The sequence below is a fragment of the Neodiprion lecontei genome, chromosome 4 (genome assembly GCF_021901455.1).
Source record: "Neodiprion lecontei isolate iyNeoLeco1 chromosome 4, iyNeoLeco1.1, whole genome shotgun sequence".
Lineage (NCBI taxonomy): Eukaryota > Metazoa > Arthropoda > Insecta > Hymenoptera > Diprionidae > Neodiprion > Neodiprion lecontei.
In genome coordinates, this window is record NC_060263.1 from 14,476,916 (window position 1) to 14,496,458 (window position 19,543).

At 41.1% G+C, this 19,543-nt stretch overlaps 1 protein-coding gene across 2 annotated transcripts in view; it reads left to right on the forward strand.

Moving 5' to 3' along the window:
* LOC107220997 (transcription factor 12) overlaps positions 1 to 19,543 on the forward strand; it is an 82,237-nt gene that overhangs the window by 6,799 nt on the left and 55,895 nt on the right. Inside the window, exons 2-5 of one of the 2 annotated variants that reach the window (XM_046737583.1) lie at positions 5,043 to 5,092; positions 9,597 to 9,819; positions 10,932 to 10,957; positions 11,651 to 11,695. In XM_046737583.1, coding sequence (XP_046593539.1) covers positions 5,043 to 5,092; positions 9,597 to 9,819; positions 10,932 to 10,957; positions 11,651 to 11,695 — 344 coding nt within the window. The remainder of the gene's footprint in view (positions 1 to 5,042; positions 5,093 to 9,596; positions 9,820 to 10,931; positions 10,958 to 11,650; positions 11,696 to 19,543) is intronic. The other variant, XM_046737588.1, reaches the window with a different exon arrangement.

Below are 19,543 nucleotides of genomic sequence, written 5' to 3' on the forward strand. Positions count from 1 at the left end.
ATTATATTATTGCAAACAAACGGTCGTAAAACTTTACTGCAACTGCAGGAACAGAGGCGATAATCATTGCGGAGGTGCGTGAGGTTGGTGCCACGCGACCCGATGAGGTATACATATACCTGCCTGCCTACCCTTGCCTTCTTTACATTCAAAGGTTCAGCTTTTACGGAGGTATAGAAAAGAAGAGGCGCGCGTGTGCGTGTGTCGTAGAATGAAATAGCTGGTTGAAATAGGATGAAAAAGGGGATAGAGAACGTGCACGCAGGAGAGAAAAACGGAGCATGTATTACAACGAACCGCGTCTGTGGTGGTAGAGAGAATTTCTAATGTGCCGGAGCGAAGAGAGGGATGGAAAAAATGGTCCCTCCGGCATCGAATGTAGGTAGGGCCCCTCGAAAAATAAAGGGCGGGGATAATTCAGGTAGCCAACGGTTCTCAAACGCCTCTTATATATTATACGTGTATACTGTTTGGCGTAATGCAGAATCTCTGCGGCTTTGCCGCGCAGTAGACTTTGGATCAAGGATTTCTTCCATTGAAAGTGAAACTGTCATCAAACGGGAGCGATACCCTCGAAACTGGAGAATCATTCCCCCGAAATTATCTGATATTTTTGGTGTTATGTACCATTGTATAACGTACCTACATCATACACAGACGATGGAGTCGATGAGCATATAGTGCCATAGCATGCTGCGTCTGCAGGTAGAAACTTTTCTCGGGCACGCGAACGGAACGTGGTTAGAAGAAACGTTGTCCCTCTCTCTCTCTCTCTTTCTCTTCCGCTCGCACCACCGGTCGGTCGGTCGGTCCCATCCGGTCGAGTTTACGGGGACTAAGGAGACGCAGAGGGGTTGCCAAACGGACCCTGAGCTCGCTCCACTTTCCCTCGCATCCCTCAGGGAGTATAATATGCAGGGGTGACCTATCGGGCCGGACATAATTAATTCGAGAAAGATGTCGTGGGTGGAGGAGGAGCATGCGGACGATGCGTGTTGCCTCGCGATGCCTGCACTGCGGAGGTTCCTGGACCACCTGTGAAAATCCATCCGTGCATGTTGGTAGTACATAGCATGTATTGCAGGTAGATACCTATGACACGCACCCGACGTCGCCTAGTGATTATAAATACAGGATCAGCGTTGGATGTATTGCACTCGGGTAACCAGACGACGCAGCTTCGTTGCGTCCGTGAAATCTATGTATTATAACCTGCAGCGGCGTAGCCCTTGGCGGTGCGTCGGTGCGACTCGGGTTGACGACCCTGCACCAGACAATGATCTGAAAAACTAAATACTCCGACGTGAACGTGAACTCGATCGCACGGTGCAGCAGACGAGGAGGCGGTATAAAGGACACCGTGTAAGGTGTGGACGTGGAGGTGTACTCCAGGAAGTTGGCACCTAACACGTACGTGCGGCGCGTTATACGAGGAGTCCTCTATCGCATCCTGTTTCAAATACTCTCGGACGTTCGACGCTTTTCACCCACTGACGCGATTTCCTCGATATCGCAGGAATTTTGATTCCAGGTCCAAAGCAGGTCCTAAGTCGGAATGCTTCGATCGAAGTTAGAACTCTTTTTAAACTTTGCCGTGTCGGAGAGTGTGAGTAAGCCTACGCACGAGGTGAAAGACATGTAGATCCTAGTTGAGGGCTAAACTGGAATCCACGCGTAGTAACCTATAACGTACATAGTAGTTGAACTCCTGTTCTTGACGTGTCTTGCGGAGCGTGAGGGTACAATAATATCGCATAATCCTGCCGACCTGCTGCAGGAATGACGAAGTGGCGGTGGGTGGCTCTGTAATCGTCGTCGTCGTCGTCGTCGTCGACGGGGATATCATGCATCAAAGTACACTGCGTTACAGCACTGCTGCTGGTGGCTGACCGACCGCGTTGTCATTGTCAGGGAATTCAAAACTCTTGATTGCACCACACCGCCTATCGCACAATTCTCCCGCGAACTGTCCAACTCCGGTCAACTCGCCCTCTTCCATCTCGTACCTTCCCGAATCCCCTCTACCGAACCAAAGTCCGTCTTTGACGATGACCCGGACGAGTCAATTCAAGTCTCACAGGCTGACGTTTGAAAGCGTACCTTTTTCCGTCAGTCTTTTATAAATATACCCGTTAAGTTGATTTTTCTTGTTTTTTTTTCTTTTTTTTCGCCATACGTCGGTGTTATTTCGTCTCACTCCCTGGCTCCGGTGGAAAGAAATTCATTGATTCTTGTCACATGTAATAGGCAGCAACTCGCGGCGGCATAAACGCGTGGCATTTCAGTTGGCTGGGTGTAGAAACTGGCTCTCTCATCGCCCGATCAGCCGCGTATAACAAGTATGGTAATCGCACGGGCGTGTTCTTAGTTTTTAGCTCTTATAGAGTTTGAGCATACGCGTTATGTATACTCGTATAGTGTATGATGGTGTGTATATAGGTATAAGTGTATGGCGGTGTGTAACCACGGGCAACGGCCAATGGTACACAGGCACGATGACGATTATTCTAATACGTGTATAACGAAGCGGGAGACCGAGGAGAAAGAGAGAATTTTTATTACCAGTTTCATGCCGGATGTCTATGTGTATGCCTAATGTGATATATCGTCTCTACGTATGTGTAACTATACTAAACGATCACTCCGGAATTATACATAAAATATCCACGTGTCTCGATCCACCTTCTTCTCCTCACGCTCCTCATCTTCGTCTTGTTAGGTATTCCTCGTGTGTAAATCGAAGAATATTTAATAAGTGGATCGATTTCCGATATAGCTCAGTTATGCGTTATATGATATATATATAAACAGACACACATACACACGCGCGCGCATGCGTGTACGATGTAACGTTACTTTTCAAACATGCTATATACTAGCTGCGTAGTTGATTTGAACGTTGCTCAATACAAAGCAGATCTGCGTTATTACCGCTCGGTTAATTCTCGTCAACGTGTGCGTATTAATAATATACCTGTCTGTCGATATGTCTGTCCATCTATCTGCGACTCGTCAATTATATGTACATATGGGGCAGTCCATACGAAACCGACCAACCCGCGACCCGGACCATTTTTGATTTACTTGAAAATTATTCATTTTTTTTTCGTTGTACCTTCTGAAAGCAGTCTTTCAGATTTTTTTTTATAGGCAATGAAACTTGATTTGACAAACCGTTTTAACAACGGTAAATAAGCTGATGCCGGCAAAACGAAAAATTCACTGCGTCATCCCTCAAAATAACGGCAATATAGGAAGGATGGTGGTGAATTTTTTCAAAAAAATTACAATGGCCCAAGTTTTGGAAAACAAATATTTTGGGTTTAAAATCGACTAAAATATATGAAAATGAATATCGATCTTTTTTTTCCGTATTCTCTTTATGGAAATACAATTCAAAACGAAAAAAAGACATAGCGTTTCATATTGATGTTTGTTTTCGAAAACGCTATCGGCGTTCAAAAAAGATTTCGCGAGCTTTTGTGAAATTTTGAAAAATTTATTGTGTTTGGACGGGTTGAGACAAAGTCTAAATAAATTCTGAAAGACTGCTTTAAGTAGGTGAAAAAAAAAATGACAAATTATAACATAACCGCTGGGATTAAATATCTAACAAGTTTTTTCGGTTCTAGCTGCAGCGTAACAGAACAACAAATATCCTTCTCGTCATTACTCATATAACAAATTATCATTAAGTTCTTTTCAAACCGATGCACATATTCATATTATCATTACCAATCGATTCGAATCGAGAATGCACAAGAACAGCACGAAAATCGTGACGGTGCCACAAACTTGTCAAGAAAATTCTCCATCAGCCGCCTGATGATGATTGGTTTTGATCTTCAAACTTTGTCATCGATGCATATATACATATTCTTTAAATTCTCTACCCCCCTCCTCCAACTCCCTCCGCCGTCCTTTTCTTTTCACCATTTGCCGATCAATATACAATATAATATATGAATGAAAAATGCAAAGAGAAGTCGAATAAATTTCCTATACGTCTTTATAAATCAAAACTGCTCCACGACGGCCGCGTTAGCAGTTTTGTTTTGTGTTTCGCGGGGTCGCGGAAAACGTGAAGATGCTGGTTTGGCGATGGTGAAGAGGGGGCGAGGTCCTTTTTTTTTTTTTTCTGCTCGCTCCTAGCATACTCAATTTTTTTCACGATCGTGATCGTAACGCAAACACGTGTCCACCGATACAATACATATATATCTATACATATATATGCATACACCTGTAACGCGCGGACATAAATGCTGCAGATTTAGGCTGCTTTCGGATCGCTTTCTCCCTCCCCTCCGCCTATTCGTCTTCCCACCACATACGTTCGATATTATTTATTAAAGACCCCGCGATGTTACAAATTTTTCTCCATTCAATTCACAACGCGTATATCGATATAGCTGTGTATGATCTTGTCGGTGTATTTGCCTCATACATACCGTGTGTGCATATTGGTTATAAACTCGTGAGTTTCTTCTCTATCTTCTTCTTCTTCTTTTTCTTCTTCTTCTTCGTCTTCTTCTATTTTTGCGGTTATCGATAAGTATACAAGAGTAAGGGTAAGGTACGGAATGGTAAATTTATGGCAGATGTGTGTGATCGAGGGAAGGTCGAGCTGCGAACTCGAATCCTCCCCGCGTCTGGAACAGTTCGTATGCCGGAGAGGTGAGGTGAGGTGAGGTGAGGTGCTCGAAGACGCGTTATAAATATGAGGGATCTTCGTGATATGGTGTGTGGGTATGCGTATATTCGTTGCAAACATGCAAAGGTTTCCACCCTGTCTGTATATTGTAATGTTATTCGCGCATTGAAAATTCGCGGATGTATCACGTGCCGTGTATGCCACAGGCGGCACGGGGGTGAGGCTAATCCTCCCTCGTTCCTATACACACAACCGCGGACCGGCGGACCGACTTTTTCATTTTTTATATACCCATCCTCATTCGCACGAAACCTACTTTGTATACATTTGTTGCTCGGTGTATTTATTCATTCTTCTCATTCTTCGTATTCACATTTTATCGTTGCAGACAAACCAGGCTTCCAGTCGCCATATGGCCCAGCTATGGACAACGGTATGGTGAGTATATTGTACAAGTATGCGTATAGACGTACTATTTCTTTTTTTCAAACTCTACCCTAATTCCTCTGTGACAACAAGAAGAACAACAACAACAAGGGGAATCAGTTTTACGGTACGGGTTAGTATTGCATTTCATCCGTATAATCGCGCGATACGTGGGTTTATATCAGGGTTGGCCAACCGTTCGATCGTCGCTATTAGGCCAGTCGGTCGCGGCAAGCCAAAGATATATTTTTTCATGCCGCTGTCGAAAAGTATTTCATTTAATTCTGTGGTAAAGATTTGAGATCGGTAGATAGCTCGGTGTCTGGAAGGTAAACGGTAAATCTCGGGTCCGATCAAGTTGGCGATCCCTGGTTTATATTAATACGTACACGTAATGACCGATAAATATTCTCAGAGACCGCGGAGGTATCGCGTTTTCATTATATTATAGAGAGTTATTTCCTAACGATTAGACGTCGGACGCCACCGATAAAATTCCCGTCGCGTTCCCTCCTCCCGTACCCGGTTACCTACATATTGTATATCATTAATCTACGATAATCGCTATCACCGCGGTTATACTTTGTACATCGCACGATATACAGACGCCACCGCGTATACACCCATATACGAAATTAGGTACGCGCGTGTTTTATATTTCTCCACCTGCATTTATAACTTATTGTTATTTTACTATTTTTATGCAATTATGCAATCGCCACGCGTGATCGGTTTATATTGTAACGCAATTCAAGGTAGTATATGGGGCATTCCATGTTAAACCAACCACTTTTTTCCATCGCCATTTTTGATTCGTTCCGCGATTTTTTATACGATTCTACCATGTAAAAAAGGCACTCCTGAATTTTTTCAAATTTTTTTCGCTAACCATTTTTTTTTTTTTTTTTTATATTATTCGAACCCGTTTCGAAAACGGTCGTTTTTAAAAATCTGAAAAATCTAGTTTCTCATTCCGATCATACCGACACCTGGCCGATGATGGGCCGATTTTTTCTTCTATTTTTTTTTAGCACTTGAAACATTTTCAACAAACGAAACTCGATCGCGGAACGAATCAAAAATGATGAGGGAGAAAAGGGGTAAATTTGACATGGAATTCCCCATATATATTATAATCGGAACGCCTCGGGTATACGACACATTCGTATTAGCATACGCCGGGTATGCGGGGGTAAAAGGGGAAGATAAACAGAGTTGTGGGGCTAGGTTAACCCTTTGAGTCGTCGTGGTAAGTATTCTTACCACCATTTTTTTTTTTTTTTTTGTATATTTAAAGAAGTTTTCAACATACTTCTATGCGGTTCTTTGCTATTTCTGATGGAATACTAGTAGGTTTTCAATACTTGAGAGTAATTGTTGCGATGTAGTGTAAATTATTGTCAGAAACGAGATGCTTGAAAAATATCGTGCAAATTGAAGGAATAATTAATTTCCGAAAAGGTTACCCTTCTACACATATACATGTTTTACATAATTTATAAGCTTTTGGGGTCACTGATTATGAATCGGAAATCGGATTTTCAAAATTCAAGATAGCGGATCTAATACGGTGAAATGAAATTTCAAATTCGATCGAATTCGGAGAAAAAACTCTCTCTGTCCAATTTTTGGGGTCGCTGATTACGAATCTGAAAACAGATTTTGAAAATTCACTACGGCAAATTCAATCAGCGGCCCCGAAACCCCCTGCATACCATTTTTTGACCGTATTCGATTCAATTTAAAAATTTGGCCCACCATATTGAATCCACCGCCTTGAATTTTTGAAATTTGATTTCAGATTTGTAATTAGTGACCCCAAAAACCATAGAATACTATCTTGTTATAAAAGTTGACTCCGCACAATAATGTGTGACTCAAGGGTTACGGCAATGCCTGGTATGAAACCGTGACGAGTAGAATGGGAATTTTTCGAAAATTGGCAAAAACGGAACACCTGCAGAATCACTATCGATATAAGACGTACAAATCTTGCATATCGATACATCTTACCGAATTAATTATCGTTGTAATAAGGTGTAGGTATGTCTACGTATTCAAGGTTCGTATGCGTAGAGAAAACCTTGAAAACCGGGAATTTCGAAAATAAGACCGGACTTTTGAGTCTGCGAAGAAATAAACTCGTTCTCATACAAAGTAGGCACTATCGATCTTGAGAAAAAAAAGCGTACTTCAAATTTTGTTTCGTCGCACCGCTTCATACATTTTATGTATATCACTTGATACCGAACCTTCTTTCGTTTTTTTCATACGGAAAATTGCAAAATATTTTTTGTAAATTGATAGTCAGACAGTAAGATATTTAACAGGCAGTACTGAATGTATTAGTATGTGTAAAAAATATTGTCATTATTCAACGGTATATTTGTAGAAAGGTTATTGGAAAAATGCTATTTTCGGGCTGGAATATCTGGAAAAGTCAGGGACTTTCAGATTCCAAAAAGCGTAATATAAATACGAACCCTGGTATTGACATACCCCACCACCGTTTAATGTTACATATTATAAACGATACGATATACGTATAGGTATAGGACATATATTTGATTCGCGGGCGCGTGAACGACTTTGTCCAAAAATATAACTCATGAGGCGAGGGGGGCAAAGTTTTTTCGCGAAGTGAAAGTCGTGAATCGCGAAACTGGGGGAGGAGGAAAATCAGGATAATGGAAAGTGGGCGCAGAAAGCAAAGGACGAGGTATTAAATTTTTAACATATAAATAAATATCGTCTCTTTCTACGTTATACGTATTATCAGCCAAAAATTCCTTACCCGTAGGTACAGTCGCGGTTGCATATGGCGAAATAAATTTATCTCGCGTCTTAACCCGTACAACTGCGAGTAGAATATTTATTTATAGAGTAGTTGGGAGTCCCCGGGGTTGTGGTTCTTATATACGTGTGTAACACGAATATGTCGAGGGGGGAGGACAAGAAGAAACCTTTGGTCAGTTTTGATACGCTGCCAACTAAACCGAGGGGGAAATAACTCGAGATTTGAGTGACACGCAATCATTTTTTTAGTTCAGTTCGTTTAAATTAAATCATGCGATTTGATCGAAAAAAAAAAAAATTTCCTAATCCATTATCATTTCGATTCATGAATCTCAATTTTTCCTCGATAATTCGTTCTGATTGAAGTGAGTTTCAAAGAATTTTTGTTCACATTTCGATATTTCCTGATGATTCATTTTTTTTTTTCTTTTTATTGCAATTGAATTGTTTGTCCCTGTACAGAAATAATGATGAAATTTAGTAGTTAAGAAATTAAACATAATTAAAACTTTGTGAAGTATTAGTGACCAGGAAATCCGGTTATTCAAATCCATAATTAAAACTACTGAAATTTAGTTAGCCATAATAAACCGACAAAAACAACTTATATTTTGAAGATCCAATTTCTAGGAAATCGTTCTAAAATTCCACAACGACGATTTTTCTTCCCCATATTCCGTTTCGTTGACGTTCTAACTGCAGCCTCGTGAAACAACTGCATCTTCACCCATAAATTCGTATACATACGCACAAAGATGGGCACAATTATTGTGAGGTTTGTAGGTTAGCTTCGTGATAACCCATACAGGGTTGGTATACCTATCTATATGCACGTACGTGTCTGTAAAGTAGGTGTAAGGTGGGTTGGTATAGATTTTTCGAGGAACGGTAATACGCACTTTAATAATCTAATCGCCGGTTGTTAAATGATAAAACGATAAGAGATTCTTGATCCGCTTGATGATGATCGGGCTTACATTATATTGTACATTTCCAAAACCCCTATTACGTGTTATTTTGAATCGGTAATTATTATTCTATTATACTCCAATGTTTTATATATCAATTTGTAATTATATTCTCCTGCTATCACCTCCCGTTTCTTCTTTATATACGTACAATTTGGGCTGTTTGAAATGAAATAAAAAGAAAGATTTTCCTACGAGTGGATGAAGAAAATGCTTGCTTCTAGTCTAAAAGGAAGTCTTGAAAAGACTCTGGGCACTTACACTGTAGCTCAAGTGTAAGGCCGAGCCGTTTTTTGATTTTTGTGATGAAAAAAAATCTAGAATTTGATTTTAACGCACATTTAGCGTGAATTATTTTTTTCAATAAACTATCGTATTGACATCCACCACGAGAAAATACTCGTACAGTGTGTTCGTCGAAAAATTAATCTGCATTGTTTTTCCAATACCTACAGCTGTCGAGAATCATTGTTTATTCCCGAATCAACGACAATATATTTTTTTTTTTAATTTCAAACACCTTCTATTGTATATGTATAAAGGTCATGTATAAACTCGTCATGTTTGTTGAATCAGAACTGTAAGCTTTTTCTGCAAGTCCATTTCGTACTTTATTTATTTATTTATTTATTTAAAGAAACTTTTTTACGACTCTCGGAAATCTGTCGTCTCTCTCCTTCTCTTCGTCTCTCTCTCCCTCCCTCTTTTTTCCATCTACTCGAATACAATTTTTCGTCGCATTCTCATTTCAGACGTACGGCGGCGGTCCGTTCGGAGCCGCGGGCGGGGGACCCGGCGGCGGTCCCGGGGGCGGCGGGGGGGTCGAGGGGGCGACCTACCCCCCGGACTCGCCGTATTTCCCTTTCGGAACCCGTGGTACCGCGGTACCCTCCGGAGCCACCCTAACCACGACATCCGCCTCCAACCCCACGACACCAGTCATCAACAACGCGAGATTATCGAACCCCACAGCCGGTAAGTCTGTTTCGTATACCATAAATTTTACACAAAGTGTATTACCGTGCTTGTGTGTGTGTTGTGTGCGGGTGCATTAGGGTGTTTCAAAAAAAAAAGATTTTTTTTTTTTTTCTTTCTGACGGTGTTCAAAAATTCATAGTATACCTAGAAATAAAAATTTTGGCCCTAATATGAGCTCTTAATATTAATAGTAAGGTTTGCCTCTATCCACTTCTTTATTTTTCATTTAAATAACACGGGGAAGAGTTTTTTTTTTTTATTTTTGCAAGTTGAAACAATTTTTGTAACAAGTTGTTAATATTGTTTTTTGTTATAACGAGTTAATTTTTCAATAAAATTTCTTAGTATTTAGCAAAAAAGGAATAAATAAATTTGTTATAAAAGAGACCCAAAAATCATTTATGTGATGTTTTTAAGCTTTATATTTATGTATTTGTGCTTTTTGTGAGTTAAGTATTGAATTAATTAGCCAAAAAAAAAGTTTACAGTCTCAGGTTAACAGAATTAGAGTAATTTTACATAAAAAAAATAATATAAATATGGCATGTGATATTTTTTTGTACTTTTATTGGAAAATATTTGAAATTTTTGATTAGTGTTATTTTTGATCGCTGATATCTTTGAAACGGTTGATCTGAGGAACTTTGATCTTCAGACGTTTTTTGTAGAGCGTGAAATTTTCTACAAATCTCTTTTTTCAGATTGTTGTTACGATGAACCGTTCCAAAGTAATAAAGATTCCAAAATAAAAAAAAAAAAATTTTTCCCGTTTTATTTAAATGGAAAATAAAGAAATGGACAGAGGCAAACCTTACTATTGATATTAAGAGCTCATATTGGCGCAAAAATTTTGTTTTTAGGTATAATATCAATTTTTGGACACCATAAGAAAAAAAAAAGATTCTGTCTTTTTTTGAAACACCCTAGGGTGTATATGTGTGCGCGCGAACGCTCGCTGTGAATCCGTTTGACCAAACGAACGCATGGCGAACACAATATACACACTCTACCTAAATTATACACATGCACTCGTCACGACGTGTTCGTTGCTCAGGAATTTTCATTCACAGGCATTTTATTTATTTTTTTTTTCTGTTTTTTTGTTTCAGGAGCAGCTGTCAAGAGAAAGAAAGACGTAAGTAGAAAAAAATTGATGCATCTATTTTACACACGATATTGCATTGCTTTATTATTACTATTATTATTGTTTTTGTTATTATTTATTTATGGACGCGCGTCAGTCCAGCAGCAAACGAGGAAGTTCGGATCTATCGACTGAAAATTCTATTGTCGTTAATTGTTTTTTCACTTGAGCGGAGGAAATATCCTCAACGGGTTCGTGGATTTAAATGTGATCACATTATGATACTTGATGATTGGTTGATTCGCAACAAGCCGACAGCCGTTCGTCTTCATTTTTAATTTCTATATTATCAATCTCTTGATTCTCTGTGAATTTCTTTTTACATTATTTCCCCCTCTTTTTTTCTCTTCCGCTCTGCTTTTCTTCCGTGCTTTCAATTCTCGATCGTAAGCGCTGCGCACCTATACCGTAAGCTTCGTTTCTTCTTTCAATCCTTTTATTCTTTTTTTTTTTTATGTATCCTCACCTATTTTTTCTCATACTTGACTGAGTAAGCGAGGGGGGGGGGGGGGGGGGGCAATCTCGTCCTTTGCACGAATGCGTTATATAGGTGTAAAAACGCATGTAACACCATCGATTGTACATAATACATTTCACCCGAACTCTGTTCTTCTCTTGCTCTATTTTTTTTTGTGTTTTTTTTTTTTACAATTTTTTTACAATTTTTTTTTCAATATCAAACAGAACATGGACGGACCCGACGGAGAAGTCGTCACTACACAGCATTGGGTAAGTCCGATATTTCTTATGAATATTTTACACGTCCGTGTCACATTCCGTATGAAAAAAATTCTTCTAGCATTTACGATCGTTGTTTAACCCCGTGAAGTTTTCGATATTTTTGCCGTGTAATTGGACGTGCGAAAATCCTAACTACATTTGGGTTGGTGCTTCGCGTAACTTGCGAACATGCATATAATTACAGTTGGTGAATTTTTGCGCGCGTTTATTTCGCTCGGCCGCGCTCGTGAATCAACGGTAAAAACCGCCTAACAAGACGTCGACCGAAAATAGACGTTTCCGTATAATAAAGACCGAGTCGTCGGCGTCATCGTCGTGCTCTTGGTATAGAGGCTAAAAACCGAGACACGCGTGCAGTTTAACCTGCGACGTTGCCGTTCGACGTACTTCAGGTCAAGTTGTTTCGCAATCGTGTGGATCGCCACGTCTCTAATCCGCAATTATTGCCGGTTGCACTTATTCAATCGCGAGTAGATACGGATGTAACGAAGTTATAGACGTATGATGTACAAAAGACGGTTGAGGTGGCGGAAAGAAAGGAAGAAAGGAAAGAAAGACGAAGGATCCAAAAGCGGAAAGTAAAAAGTGAGGCAAAAAATAATCCCCTCCCCCCCCCCAGAGGATGATGCTTGTTCGTCTATTAAAACTTGAGTATATAACGCATATCACGATGCGTTGCTCTGCGGTTCCTGAGGGGGTGGCAGCCCCGGTTGCAAGGGTCGTATGTACCGTGAGAGTGGCTTGGCTGTGGGAAAATTGGTCCCAGTCGAGTGTGACTGCGGCATGTCAGGTCAACCATCGCTTACCACGCGTGCTACACATAAAATTATATTTACGGGATTAAATGACTCGTCGCTCAATTGCAGTTTTAAACCAAAGTGGGTATTACGGTTATTGAAGATTCGGAATCGAACAGAAATATATTTCGAAGATATTTTCACGAGCTGTTGTCGATATGATATTGATCGGTAAATTGTTTTCACACTCTTGGCGTTTATACGAGACATCTTACTATCGGTGTGGCTACTGAATTGATACAGTATCTTGGGAATTTTAGCGGAAGGGTCAACCGCGATATGATCGTCCGGTATGACGATGACGAGGATAGGATGGGGAAAAAACTGCAAAAACGTCGCAGTCCTTGTGCCTCGTCGATGCAATAATAACACAAGTCAACAACATTTTTTTTTTCTCGAGTTTATGTTCGAATGAATAAATTTTGATTTTATACATTGAATAATAATAACCAAAATCTTCATTTGTTACTTATAGTTTTGCTTATGTCTTTTTCACGTTGATAAATGAGTCTTGAAGTCTTCGGTTAATGGATGAAAAATTCATGACCTCAGTACTTAATTGTGCGGAAGATCGTGGAAATGTGGGTTCATTTTTAGTTGATAGTATAAGGAACAGGTAGCGGCACGTTGAAATAAGAAGCAAACTTTTTTTAATGAAAAAACCTATTTTTTCTTTTAACAATCACGTGAAAGAAATCAAAATTTGACGTCTAGAACCCAGACTCAAAATTCGTGTTGACCGGTGTAATAACTGCAGTATAAATGCGCGTCTTTTTTTTTTTAAAGAAAGAATCGGTTTCACGAAAGGACCGGAAGGAAAGTGAGGATACGGTAAAAAGTCTAATATGTAAGCAAAGGAAAAATAATGAAAAATAACCCGACGAATATTCAGACGTGCCGTAAAACGTAGAGACGGATTTCCCTCCCCGTTTTCACCGTCGAGGGCGAGTGCAGGGCGGGAAAGGTCGTCGCCGAGGGAGCGAGTCGCACGTTCAGTTTCTCTACGACACCCCAGACGCCGCTGCTCCGTAGGCCATTTCCTAATAGAAATGTAATCGCGCCCTCGGTGCCTAGTACTTTCTGAATAAATTATAATATTCTTCCGAGTTGTTTATGATGGCAAGGTGCTGCTGCCGCTGCCGCTGCTGAAGTCACACGTCATTGGCAACCCTCCGCTTCGACTCCAGCGTGAGCCTGGAAACAGGCAACCCAACGTACCACTCGGTACGAGGGGTTGCGTGTCAAGGGCTCCGGTCGTTGCATGAATTTCCGTACGTTGTAAAATTTTAGTTATACCTTACGCGAACGTGTTACGTTCCGTATGAACATTTAAAGGCAAACCTCTCGCGCACACGCCGATGCACCAAATTCAATGATCTATGAAGCGTTTCATATTGTTTCTGTCGCTCGGAAAACCTCGTCGAATGTTTGAAATAATTTTTTTTTTTTTTTTTTTGTTACGTCTAGCTGGCACCTTTATCTAGTACCTATATCATTACACCTTGGGGTCAGTTAAAATTAAAAAATTATTGTTGCAATCTTTTTTATCTTGTACAAGTCACTAAAGTGAATACTCGAAAAAAAAAATTTAAGTTATAATATTAAATTGCTTCCTTACAGCAAGCAATTTTCGACGACCCCAATGTACCATCAATTTTGTGCCGGATAAAGTTGATAGCTAAAGATTAAATAGTGCTTTATGTTGACATTTTGGAATTTTCACGGATAAAATCTACCAGCGGATACATTTCAGATGTATGCAATATGTAACGTTGTTACAGGTTCGGTATTTCCTTTATTACATGTATACATGTAGGTAGGTACACTTGGGGACAATGAATCTGAGACGGCTAATTTTTTTACACCCGACAGTTATGTTGGCAACACAGAGAAACTTACAGCGCCACAGTCGGCCGAGCGCGAAACAAACTGAATCTCGATAAACGTAACGTAACCCATGGCCGTCGAATCGTCGAAAATGACGTGTCAATCCAACTAGTCGTTATCCCCGCGGTATTCTAAGGTTAGATTCGACGGTCATGAGTTATGTTACGTTCATTGAGATTGATTTTGTTTCGAGCTTGGCCGACTGTGGCGCTGTAGATTTCTCTGCGTTGCCAACATAACTGTCTAGTGTAAAAAATTAGCCGCCTCAGATTCATTGTCTCCAAGTGTACGTATCAAAAATACTTGATACGGATATTACGTAGATGATAAATTCAAAAATCAACATCGTCAAACAAAATAAAAAATCGAAGGGTAAGCATGTGTACCTGCAAAACGCTTGCAAAAGAGAAAACCGCATTGTGACGTTGACTCGGAGAGAGCGCGGGACCGAACGACCGAGGGACACCTGTTGCTGTTACTCGCGTGTACTCTCCCCCCCTCCTCCACCTCCGTGCACCCTTCGAGGCGCGACTCCCGGAGGTAAGCGTGCGCCACGCCTCGCCTCGCTCCATCCTCGTTCTCCTCCTTCTCCTCCTCCTCATTCTCATTCTCATTCCCATTCTCGTTGTTACTACTCACTCCAGCGGGAGCCGGAGGCTACCGAGGCGACGGAGGAGGTCTGTGTGCTCGGCACACAGAGTTTGTCGACTAAGTACACCGAGCGAGTGGACGCGCGGTTGTGTACGGCTTCTGTCTGCCTGCGTGTGTATATTAGGGTGTCGATATTTCGGGGTCGTATAATTTTTTTTTTCCATCCTTTTATCTCGCGCCTCTATAATATAACATCGTTTCTTGGATTTTATGATTTTTTCTCTGTTACCTTTCCTCTCATCTTCAATTGCCAAAATGTTATTTTATTTATCACGGAATTAAGTGCGGTATTTGAGGTAACTTGTACGACATCGGGTTAATGCAGTTGTATAATTTATGCCATTCGTTGTCAGAGTACACTTGAAAAAACCGTGCGAAGTACCTTTTACCAATCGAAATTTCTATCGCGCTGCAATGTGGTTGAAAAATTTAAAGAACGAGGAGAGCAGCGGTCGAACAATCGTGAACAAAGAGTCGAATTACAATCGCTAGGGTGTACCTACTTCCGGTTTACGATAACAAGCTGATTTTGGCAAGATGTACCCCTACCCTGACAATGAATAGCATCGATTCATCATGTGGATCAACGCCCTGCATGTCTTCGCAAAATGACACGGTATTATTATACGTTGGTAAACGCGTACGATACTGATTTCCAACACTTGTACTCTTCACCTCCGACTAACATAAAAGTACCGCGTGCGGTAAATTAGTCGGTGACGACGCGTCGAGAGAGCACCCCCTCCTCCCTCTCTCTTTCCCGCCTCCCGCGGATCTCTTGTCAAAAAACAAACATACGTCGGATTTTACGGATCATCGGATCGCTCTCATATGCGTTTACGTCGTCGTGATCGGTAGGCAGACAGCAGTCCATACGTCGTATAGATGATACACGCGGTGCGTGCGTGCGTGCGTGCGTGCGTGCGTACCTCTTAATACTCGACGAGAGACACAACAAAGAGACGGCGATCGAGGGTGACACCGCAGGCAGCATCACGTCGCCGTGGACGTTGCGATTAACGCTGGTGAACCCCGTCGTATAACAACAATTAATTTATTATCTTTACGGCTCGCGTGAAATTTCGAGTGCCGATCGTTGTAGCCGGCACCAAGTGCCCGTCGCGTGCACCGAGGATCGAGGGACGAGGGCCAAGGGCCGACGTATTATCATATGAATATATCAAACGGTGCATGATGCGGTATTCTTTTCTCATGCTGCAGCTCTAAAGCGACAGATCGTCCAGAGGCGAGCGCTCGACCGCTGATCGGTACTTTCGGTGTTATTATAACGGTGATATTACACGGATGTAGGGATATAGGTATAATTATCTCATGTGTTAAACAGTCGCCCTGTACATTTTTCAACCAAGGATACCTTCGTATAGATAACACAGATTTTATTTTCAATAATTGATATACGATGGGTAGTTGGGGAATGTCCACCTGTATTTACGTATCGGAAATTTCGAATCATCTTTATCGGATTTGATATCTTTTTTCATCCCTACCTGATTGTATTTTTGAATCGAAATAATAATCCGTCAAGGTATCGAAGGTGGAAACACAAGATTGCACGGATCGGTAAAATTTTTTGTTTAATAAACTGCGAAAACTCGATCAAATTTCTACCTCGTAACAACTGATTGGACGAATCTTTCTCATGCATTGTGAAAATTTCACGCTGAGCAAGCTCGTTATTTTTACCCCTCAATTGCGTCGACTGTAAACAATCGCTGCAGGGGGCGGGGTAAAAAATCCGAATTTGAAAACTTCCGGAAGCGTCTGATTCCGAATTATTTGATGGCGAAACTTGAAGTAAAAAAATCTAACTTTTATGTAACAATAAAGTTATGAATGGTTGGAAATTCGACGGCTCAAAGTTCCGAAATGCAAGATTCCGAAAATTCAAGTTCCGACAGAGCAAAGTGCCCAAAAATAAAGTTCCGATAGAGTGAAGTACCGAAAATTAAAATATACTCATACAGCGTAGTTTACTCAACGAGTGCGTGTGGTTAATTAGAAAAACCGAGAATCAGAATGACAAGGATTCCGAACGTAAAAATATCGAAAATCCAAAACAAAGAGAGATCAAAGTGGTGAAATTCCCAGAACTGAAAATCTTCGATGATTCGGGATGTCGATGATTTAGATTTTTAAATTTTCTCAATCGCACTTTCGGAAATTTGACTCGTCGGAGTTAAGCCCTTTAAAAACTTTGAGCGTCGGGTTTCAGACCATTCGAAACTTGAATGTTTCGTCAAAGTTTGATTTCTTTACTCTGGGTTTCGCCACCAAAAAATTCTGAATTTGGCGCTTTCCAAACTTCTCAAATTCGAAATTTCAACCCTGCCCCCTCTGTAGAAAGCAACTTCGAGGATGAGCAAGCAGGAACCAGACCGACGTATAATACCTACCTACGTACCCTTCGTTCGATCGTATACAGCACATGCGGATCTGACGGTGATTTCAACGTTGCATATCAATTCAGGCGTACATATGTATTGTACGCATGTATTTACCAACCTTCTGTCCTCTTCTACTCTCGCGCTCGCATGCCCGCGCTTCGTTTGTGGTCTAGCAGCCTGTGAAATTAACACGGTAGCTAGGAAGACTCGTCCCCCCGCTGTATATTCTATACATATACGAGGTACATACTTCACATCACGGGTACCCATAAAATTATACTTACCCCGTGAAGCGGGGCAAGAGAGGGGAGAAACGGGGTACGAGCATCCGAAAAATGAACGCGTACCGAAGGAGTGAGAAAAAACCGAGGATAGAGAAAGATTTTGATACACAGGTTTATTTTCTGTATAATAGATCGGATATCTTCAACGTGTTTTTTTTCCCCCATTTTCTTTATCTATTCTGAAATTTAATCCCAAGTCGTCGCGGGAAGCTGCGAAGCAAGTACTTTGGTTCCGGGGTTCAGAGAGCGAGAGAGAGAGAGAAAGGGAGAAAGGGAGAGGAAGGGAAGAGGGGCAGTGAGGAGGGGGGGGGGGGGTAGCATCCCTTAAATACACACCGATGTAGATAACACGAGCCTTGTCGGCTGGGAGCTGCCCTTAACTACACGTGCCTACGTTCAAGCTGTTTGCTTTGAGGCAGCTCTTCCTCCCGCCACCCTCTGCTCGACTAATTCTATAGGGAGGCGGAGAGGATAGGGTGTACCTTCAAGAGTCTAGAGTTTAGAGAGAGTTTAGTGTTTAGGTAGACCCGAGTTCTAGTCGTATACAACGCGTGTTGTGGACGCGCCGTACCGATTATCTCCTAACGCGGTGCACGACACTTTTGTAATTCCTACAAGGATCGGTCAAGGACGCGTGTGTGATTTTCTCAACGCTAATTATCGTATTACTCACAATCGGTGATGATAATTAAAAAGACTGCTTTAATGATTCAACTTTAATATATACGTACGCTCGTATCACGTCGAGTTATTATAGTTACTTAATATTATCTTCAATTGATACAATAATATTCTTCCATTCTTCTAACGATGTTTTTTCTTTTTTTTTTTTTTTTACCCCCTCTCTTTTCTTCCAACGTCTCGTAAATCGTCGTCGTTTCTCGTGCCGCTTCTCTGATTAGAATTTTATTATCGTCCCCATACAGTGGAGAAGGGAGAACATATGGTCTCGTTTACGATGGAGGGACGAACAGTTTTCAGAATTTTAACTTTCTTTCAAGTTGCTGGGATAAAAGGTACCGCCCCAGCCTAACCTAGACGACTATCCCTGTGTGGTTTACTCCGCCGCCGCATATCCTTGAGTTAACACGAGTTCTTCTTTTTCTTCTGCTTCTCTCGCGTTTTACTTCTTCTCCAACCCCCAGCGCCCACCTCGATTTTCCCGCTTTGTCTCTCTTCCTCGCGGTTCCCCTCGTCCATTTGGTACGGGGCAGGCGAGGAAGTGGATGGGGGGGCTAGAACCACCCTCGCTAAATAGTTTCGTCAATAAGAAAACGTTTTGTACTTACCTAACCTTAAGCCTCTGTTACCTACCCGGCTCGACCATATATTAAGACCTGATCTGCGGGCGTAAATTTGAACCATGGCAACGATCGAATCAATCTCTTTTGTGTAGGCGAATTGTACATAGGTAGAGGGTATCTTTACTGTTAAAAATAAGAAACAATCCTGATTTTCAAAGTTTTTTTTTTTTTTTTTTTTTTTTTTTTTAGAAAACAATGAACACCAAAAACGATTCACATCGATTCAAAAAATGGATCAGAGTCGTGTCTCTTTCGTATTACGTATAAAGATTACGTATTAAAAAATTGAAGTAAATTATTTCTTCTGAATGTGGAGTGCGTAAATACCTCAGGGGCTGATTTCGCAAGACTTGCAGGTAAAACGATGATGGGACAGGTCAGTGTTATTCAAATTGTGACCCCCTGGGGGTCGCGGTCGCAGGCCAGGTAAAAGTGAAAAGCACAAACGAAGTTTTGCGAGGAATCCTTTGAAATCACTGACATAGTTTCACTATGGACCCGGGGACTT